This window comes from Muntiacus reevesi, chromosome 3 (genome assembly GCF_963930625.1).
Source record: "Muntiacus reevesi chromosome 3, mMunRee1.1, whole genome shotgun sequence".
NCBI lineage: Eukaryota > Metazoa > Chordata > Mammalia > Artiodactyla > Cervidae > Muntiacus > Muntiacus reevesi.
In genome coordinates, this window is record NC_089251.1 from 31211036 (window position 1) to 31220055 (window position 9020).

Consider the following 9020-nt stretch of genomic DNA (forward strand, 5'->3'; position numbering starts at 1 on the left):
CTCTTCTTTTTCTATTCTCTTGAGTTGGATATTATAAATAAATGCTTTTACTTAGATAATTGATATTCAACCTTTATTCTTTTTGACATGTGTATTTATGGCTATAAATTTCTAAGTATAGCTTCAGTTGCATCTCACAAGTTTTGATATATCATATTTTTATTACCATGTAGTTTAAAATATTTTGTTTTCATTGAGATATCTTAATTGACCTGTGGGTTATTGAGAAGTTCTCTGTTTAACTGTCAATCATTGGGAGTTTTTTAGATCTGTTTTGAAACTACATTTTAGCATAATTCCTCTGTGGTCAAAGAACATATTTTGCTACTAGTCCCTTGAAATTTGGGGAACCGCTTAATGGATGAACATATGGTCTGTTTTGATTAATGCTTTATGTAAACTTCAAAAGAATATGTATTATATGATTGCTGAAATATTCTATATCCTTTCTATACCTATATTCTCTCTGATTATTTATCATCTTAATTCATTAGTTACTAATAGATATATGTTTTTTAAGTCTCCCCATTAATTTTGTGAATTTAACTACTTCTACTTTTGATCCTGGCTTAAAAAAAAACTCTTTCTAGAAATCTAATGGTGAATATGGAGTAGTGGTGGAGGGTAATATAGGACCTAGGATAAAGATGGCAGAGAGTTACTAGAACATGATTGCATACTGATTGGAATAATACAGTAGAGAAGGGAAAATTGATGCTGCAGATGAGAGTCAGAAAAACCAAATGATCCAAGTCTTAAGTAGAGTGAGGTTCAGAGGAAGAACCTGACCTCCCAACAGTGGTACGCTTTCCTCTTCCAAAAAAGAAGGCGATATAGACACAGGAGACTTGTAAGAAAAGCCATGGAAAGATGAGTGATTCTGTACCAAAGCCTTTACCTTTTAACCCAGAATTTCCTGAGGAAATATCTGACAGTTATCCTAAATGCTGTCTAAGACTATTCACACAACATTGTTCATAGTGGCAATGAAATGAAATACACTAAACATCTAGGGTGTAATTATAAAAACAGTAGAGTATACTTATAAAAATTATAGTAAAGCTATGCAATGGAGTACTTTGCAGTCATTCAAAATAAAGTAGATGTTCAAACATAAAAAATAAGCACTGTATATTGAAGGGAGGAAATATGATAAAACATGGATATACAGTTGACCCTTGAGCTGCACAGGCCTACTTATACTCTTATTTTTTTAAGTAAATATGAGCTACTGTCTTACATGATCATAGTTAGACCATGGCAGTGGGACTGCAGATAGGGGTAGCTGACCTGTGGAACTTGAACATCTATGGATTTTGGTATCTGAGTGGGTCCTGGAACCAATCATCCATGGAAATGGAGGGAATGACTGTAAATACAGAGAGATAGAAATAGAGAAAAAAATTAAAATATACCAGAGTGTTAATAATGGTTGCTCTGGTTATTTAATACTAGATCACAACCTACCCCCAAAACTTGCTGGGTTTTTTTGCTAAGGCCCAATTTTATTTATTTATTTGGTTTTAACATTTTGGCCACATGGCATGTGGGACCTTCCCTGACCAGGGATTGAACCCACATGCCCTGCATTGGAAGTGTAGAGTCTTAATCACTGAACCTCTAAGGAAGTCCAATGTGATGACTTTAAACAACATTTATTTCGCTCACAAATCTGCAGTATGGCCAAGGTTTGGCAGGGCCAACACATCCCTGCTCTACTTGGCATCAGCTTGGGGAGCTCAAAGCCTGGCTTCTATAAATCACCTGAAGCCACTCACTCACTTAACTGGTTCCTGACTGGGAAGACTCAACTAGGGGCAAGAAGAGCTGGGGATCCTCAGACATTTTCTTTCTTTTTTTTTTTTTTTTTAATTTTTTAATTTTTCAGTGGGTTTTGTCATACATTGATATGAATCAGCCATAGAGTTACACGTATTCCCCATCCCGGTCCCCCATCCCACCTCCCTCTCCAGCTGATTCCTCTGGGTCTTCCCAGCCCACCAGGCCTGAGCACTTGACTCATGCATCCCACCTGGGTTGGTGGTCTGTTTCACCATAGATAATATACATGCTGTTCTTTCAAAACATCCCACCCTCACCTTCTCCCACAGAGTTCAAAAGTCTGTTCTGTACTTCTGTGTCTCTTTTTCTGTTTTGCCTATAGGGTTATCGTTACCATCTTTCTAAATTCCATATATATGTGTTAGTATACTGTAATGGTCTTTATCTTTCTGGCTTACTTCACTCTGTATAATGGGCTCCAGTTTCATCCATCTCATTAGAACTGATTCAAATGAATTCTTTTTAACAGCTGAGTAATATTCCATGGTGTATATGTACCACAGCTTCCTTATCCATTCATCTGCTGATGGGCATCTAGGTTGCTTCCATGTCCTGGCTATTATAAACAGTGCTGCGATGAACCTTGGGGTGCACGTGTCTCTTTCAGATCTGGATTCCTCAGTGTGTGTGCCCAGAAGTGGTATTGCTGGGTCATATGGTAGTTCTATTTCCAGTTTTTTAAGAAATCTCCACACTGTTTTCCATAGTGAGACATTTTCATCTCCATGCAGTCTGGCCACGTGACCTCTTCAGCATGCCGTAGGGGAGCTAGACTGCTTCCACAGAGCCTCAAGCCTCCCTAGCATGCATCGGGAGGTGACTTGCTCTGCCGGGTAGAGGGAGTTAGCAAGGGCTTCCCCAAGAACGGGATGCTGAGGTGGGTTGAGCCTTGATACAGTCTGTCACTGGGATGAAGAGAGGAAAGTCATTGCAGGCAGAAGGAACAGCATGTGCAAAGGCCTCAAGGCAGGAAAAGCCTTATGTTCACAGACTGCTTGAACAGGTGGCAGAGGGAGAGAGGGAAAAGACTGGAAACAGTCAGAGGCCAGCGGCAAACAGCTGGGGGCCATTCAGCGATTGGGTTAAAGGAGCCGTAGGACCAGCTTTCTGTGGCAGTGAGGAGAATGATCAGAGGAGTGGGGACCTGGAGCCAGCAGGGGGTGATCCAGAGTCCAGTGCTCTGCTCCAGGGCCTGGGGACCTGTCCAGCCAGCAGTGGGAGCAGGTAGGGTAGGAGAGCAGACAGAGACAGCTTCTTGAAATACCTAAGAGGTGACATCAGTGTCAGGGAAGAAGTCACGGACACTCTCCCCATCTGAGGTTGCGTGGATGGCACAGTGTGGTGTCAGGGTTAAGAACACAGCTCCGGGGAGCCGAGCCCAGCCGATCAGCACCATCACAGATGTGCAGCTCGCCATCTTCGCCAACATGCTCTTCCTGCTGGTCGTTCTCTATCACCACGTGGCCGTCAACAGTCCCAAGAAGCAGGAATGAAAGTGGCACTTTCTCTGCCCCTAGGGTTCCAGGACATAGTCTGAGGCAAGATGGAGGGTGTGAGGGGCCTTCTCACTTCACTTCATCCCTTCTACCCATCACAACATACAAAGCAACTCCACCTGGATTTTTCCAAACAACTGTCATTTCCTCAAAGTCTTCCTTAACCCTATGGAACAAGAAGCTGCCACTGAATAGGGCCCAGTATAAGGGCTACTTTGTTTTCTACTCCCCCCTCCAATGTAAAAATACAGATTTGTGTGGTGCCAAAAAAGAAAAAAAAAAAAAAAGGCACAGCTCTGAGGCCAGAATGGCTGGTTCTAATTCTCCTCACTCACTGCCTGGCTGTGGGTGACTCGGAGCAAATTCCCAGTTTCTTTATATTAGTTTTCCCATCTGCAAAACGAGAGAAATGACTGCTCCCACCCATGTGGCTGTCCTGTGGCTGAAAGGAAGTGATACATGGGCCTGGCCTTAGTCAGCCCTTATCCTTATTATCATGGAAGTGCTGGTGACAAGAGAAACTGCCTGGGCGGAAGGAAGGAGGGAGGAGGCGGGAGGGAGGGAGAGAGGGGAAGAGGGAAGGAAGAAGGGAAGCAGCGAAAGATGGAAGGAGATCAGAGTTAACCCGAGTCTTTGGCGGGGAGCAGATGCGTTGTTCGCAGGGCTTGCAGTGAGGATTCCTGGGGCGGGGTGATGCGTCTACACCTGGCTGTGGGCACAGGGCCAGGGCTCCTCTCGTCACCCCAGCTTCTCACCTCTGAGGGTTTAATTGGAAAAGCGATGTCACCAGTGTGTGAGTGCGTAACAGAGACAGGTGTGGAGGCAGCCTCCGCGGGGAGAGGAAGGGCTGGGCGGAAGGCAGCAAGGACCGGGTGGCCAAGAGCCCGTCACAGGAGGGGGCATGAGGAGGGTGGCCTGGCCCCCCAGCCTCCAGGCCCCCGGGGTCAGGCAATAGGCATCATTTCACTGGGGAGAAGAAGACTCTGGAACAAGGCTTGCATTTCAAAAACTCTAGGACGAGCACCAGTTCAAGCCTGGAGGGTCAGAGTGACTCCCACCTCCATCTTGGCCTCCCTTCTTCACTTATGCTCCAAGTCGCAGTGGGCAAGCCAAGGAGGCAGCCAGTCCCATCTCGAGTCAGAACCACTGTGCTTTCTCAGGGCTCCTTGGGCCCATCTGGGTTCTCTGCCGGAGGGAGCACTTCATTCCTGCTATGGTCTGGGTCACGGGGCGGTGGGAGCGGGGGTTGCCTCAGGCCCATTCAGCTGGTGCCCCTGGCCTACAAGGGGACAGTTCCCAAACAAGTGTATGAGAAGTTCCTTGCAAGTGTGCCTGGTCAGAACCGGTGTTCAAGAGTTATTTGCAGAGAGAAGGCTGGAAGCAGTGACTGAGGAAGGGAGCCTCTCTGAGGCCTAAGTTTGCAGAAGCTCAGTTCAGTTCAGTTCATTTCAGTTGCTCAGTCATGTCCGACTCTTTGCGACCCCATGAACCACAGCATGCCAGGCCTCTCTGTCCATCACCAACTCCCGGAGTCTACCCAAACCCATGTCCACTGAGTCGGTGATGCCATCCAACCATCATCCTCTGTCTTCCCCTTCTTTCTTGCCCTCAATCTTTCCCAGCATCAGGGTCTTTTCAAATGAGTCAGCTCTTCAAATCAGGTGGCCAAAGTATTGGAGTTTCAGCTTCAACATCAGTCCTTCCAATGAACACCCAGGACTGATGTCCTTTAGGACGGACTGGTTGGATCTCCTTGCAGTCCAAGGGACTCTCAAGAGTCTTCTCCAACACCGCAGTTCAAAATATCAATTTTTCGGCACTCCCTTCTTTATAGTCCAACTTTCGCATCCATACATGACCACTGGAAAAACCATAGCCTTGACTAGATGGACCTTTGTTGGCAAAGTAATGTCTCTGCTTTTTAATATGCTGTCTAGGCTGGTCATAACTTTCCTTCCAAGGAGCAAACATCTTTTAATTTCATGGCTGCAATCACCATCTGCAGTGATTTTGGAGCCCAGAAAAATAAAGTCAGCCACTGTGTCCACTGTTTCCCCATCTATTTGCCATGAAGTGATGGGACCGGATGCCATGATCTTCGTTTTCTGAATGTTGAGCTTTAAGCCAACTTTTTCACTCTTCTCTTTCATTTTCATTAAGAGACTCTTTAGTTCTTCCTCACTTTCTGCCATGGGGTGGTGTCAGCTGCATATCTGAGGTTATTGATATTTCTCCCAGCAATCTTGATTCTAGCTTGTGCTTCCTCCAGCCCAGCATTTCTCATGATGTACTCTGAATATAAGTTAAATAAGCATGGTGACAATATACAGCCTTGATGTACTCCTTTTTCTATTTGGAACCAGTCTGTTGTTCCATGTCCAGTTCTAACTGTTGCTTTCTGACCTGCATACAAGTTTCTCAAGAGGCAGGTCAGGTGGTCTGGTATTCCCATCTCTTTCAGAATTTTCCAGTTTATTGTGATCCACACTGCTCACAATCCTCTAAAAGGTTCTCCAGACCTGTTCTGTAGGCTACTCGAACCTGAATCTGAGAGGTCATCTCCCTCCTTACAATGTGTCTGGATTACAAATAGCCCAGCACCTGCCACTTCATAAACATGCCTGGTGGGGACGGCAGGAAGAAGCTCAATCCTCCCTGGCTATAGCAGCTCAGGGCACACGGGCCGCTTTGGGGTATCTCTGGCACCCCATGACTCCTCCTTCAGAGCTAAGAAGAGAGGACACCAAGTGTGTTATGGGTACCAGGGAGGGGGGCTTCCTGGTGAGAGAGCAAAGCAGAGGTGGATCCTCAGTGAGGGAAACGGGGGTGGGAGGGGCGATGAATGGGAGCAGGAAGCAGCATCCCGCCCACCCCGGCCCTGCAGAGAGGAGGGTCCATGGGAAGCACACAGTAGGGCGGGAAGGTGAGCAGGCTTTGGGCAGGGGCTCTCTGCCCTCCAGCCGTGGAGAAGGGAAGGGAGGGCATGATGCGGACAGAGTCTGAAGAGGAAGAGACAAGCTGAAGGACCCCAGGGAGGAAGGGTCAGAAAAGGGCCAAGGCCGGGCCTTGGGGTCTGACTGGATGCTGGGCAGAAAGGATGAGAGGAGGAAGTCAGGCAGGATTTAGGCATGGCTCTGGGGGAGTGGACCAGGAGGATCAGAAAGGGGGCGGTGTAGGGTGGGGAATGGCTGAGACCCCATGACGGTGAAGCAGCTGCTGTTCAACATGCCCTCCGCCAAGTGCCAGGCCCCCAGTGGACGCTCACACGGGGCTTCCCGGGCAGTGGGGAAAGTGCAGCTTGGAGACCCAAGTTGGGGGCCTCATTCATTTAAGGAATGTTTACAGACCACTCCATGTACCAGAAGAGATCCGGTCTATGCTCCCAAGAGGACTTCAGTTCTAAAGGGAAGTCAATAATGAAGTAGTCCACAAATAATTTCAAGTTGTGATAAATACATATTCTTGTCTGGAAACCCATAGACAAACAAGCCTGGCAGGCCATGGGGTCCATGGGGTCACAAAAGAGTGGGACATGACTTAGCAACTAAACAACACCAACAATGATAAAGACTATGAAGGAAGGGGAGGGGAACGTCTTCTTAGCAGTAGGAAAAGTGTTCAAAGGCCCTGGGGCAGAGAAAAGAAGGGATTCCTGGCACTGCTGGAGAGGAAGCAGGGAAGGGGAGTAATCCTTGAAATGAGGGACACAAGGGGCCAGGCCTTGGAGGCTGTGAAGGTTGTAAGATGACAATTTAGATTTTATGCCAAGCACAGAGGGCAACATTGCTGGGTTTTAAGCAACGGAATGACAAGATCCAGTACAACTTCTTGAAAAGACAGCTTTTAGGGAGAAAGAACCAATCAGAGAGCAAACAACCAATGGCCTCTTTGGACGGTGGGGGGGTGGGGGGGGTAGGTCAGAGTCAATAGGACTTGGAGCAGATGTGGAAATGAAGCAAAGGAGGGGATGAGGTTAAAGATGGTTCAGAGATTTCTGGTTTGAGCAGCTGGATGAAGTGTGGAGTCATTCAGTGATCTGGAGAAGACTAAGGGGCAGTTTTGTTTGGAGGGAGAAAGCATGAGCTCTGTGACCTTGAGCAAGTTATTAACTTCTTTGAGTTCCTCTGGGCACCTCCAAAGCTTCAGCCCACAGTGCTTAAGACTCATGAGCAGGGACTTTCCTGGTGGTCTGGTGGTTAAGAATCTACCATCCAATGCAGGGTACACATGTTCAATTCCTGGTTGGGGAACTAAGAGCCCATATGCCACAAGGCATCTAAGCCGGCCTGCCACAATTACTGAGCCCGTGTGCCTCAACTAGAGAGCCTGCATGCTGCAATTAAACACCCCGCATGCTGCAACTAAGACCTGACACAGCTATAAGTAAATAGACTCATAAGCAAGTGCAAGAAATTCAAACTATTATTATAATGCCATTAGATCTTGTCAATAGAAACATTAATTATGAATTCCTCCGAGGGGAGCCTGATGGGAGTCAGGGAGCAGAGGTAGGGCTAGTCTCCAACAAAGGACCCTGAAGTCTGGGGCACGATGGAGGAGAAGGTCTCCCCGGCCCCAAATGGCCCAGGGACCGGGGGAGGGTCCCAGCAGCCCCCTTTATCCCCAGCAACACACTCCTACTCAGAGCCCCTTTCACTCACTGCACGCCCCCACTCAGCACTGTGGCTGGACCATTTCAAGGGCTTTCAGTCTGACCCCAAGGGCAAAGAGGAATCAATTTGTGCAAAGAATGGGAATGGAAGAGATTTCAATTGACCTTTGAATGGGGTTTTAATTTGCTTTATTACAGCCAAAGGAGCCTCATGAAGAGACTCTTGAGACTGCTTTTATCCGCTAATGCCTGCACCCTTGCAACCTCCTGGGCCTCCGTTTAGATGCCCAGGATGCTGGGGGCAGGGGAGCAAGGCCAGAGGCGCTGGGGAACCAGCATCCATGGCCCTCCCAGGCACTGGTCTGCAACCCCCTTCAGGCCCAAAGCAGAGTCAAGAGTGCAGGCAGGGACAGTGGGAGGACAGCCCACCCGGGTTCCAGCCCCAGCCCTGTTGCTGGATGGTGTCTCTCCTCTGGGTCTCGGGCTCTTTACCTGAACAGGGGCCAGGACTAGGGATGTGGACAAGAGGGCCCCTCAATCCCTTCCAGGCCTGATGTTCTATGTTTGTTTTAATATTTACACTTATTTATTTGTTTGACTGCACCAGGTCTTAGTTGTAGCATAAGAACTCATTGTTGCAGAATGCAGGATCTAGTTCCCTGACCAGGGATTGAACCAGGGCTCCCTGCATTGGGAGCATGGAGTCTTAAGCACTGGACCACCAGGGAAGTCCCTGATGTTCTATGGTTTTAAGCTCAGATCTAGAGTCAAACTCTGTAGTGGATGATAGCTAGTCTCACAGAAGATGGCCTAGAGTGGAGACAGCAGAACCCCTTGGGCCAAGGAGCTAAGCCCTTTCTGTTCATCAGTCTCTTGGGTCTCCTTTTATGCCTTATTTTTCTTTAAATTTCTACTTGAATCCCCTTGCAGGGGCCAGTCAATTGTCTGTTCTCTCCTCTCCAAATTCCAAAGGAAGCCCATGGAGTCCTTTGACTAATTATCGACTCTCTTCCTGGTCAGAGCTACCTTGGGGGTCCAGGCAGCCTGCACGTGGCCAGCCCCAGGCAAAG

The 9020-nt window shown here is 47.7% G+C and overlaps 1 protein-coding gene across 1 annotated transcript; it reads left to right on the forward strand.

Annotated features, from left to right (window-relative positions):
• Nucleotides 1-3170: 3170 nt before the first annotated feature.
• LOC136163954 (dolichyl-diphosphooligosaccharide--protein glycosyltransferase subunit 4-like) lies at nucleotides 3171-3335 on the forward strand. The gene has a single exon (XM_065928778.1). The coding sequence runs from the start codon at nucleotides 3171-3173 to the stop codon at nucleotides 3333-3335; it is 165 nt and encodes a 54-aa protein (XP_065784850.1).
• Nucleotides 3336-9020: the final 5685 nt, after the last annotated feature.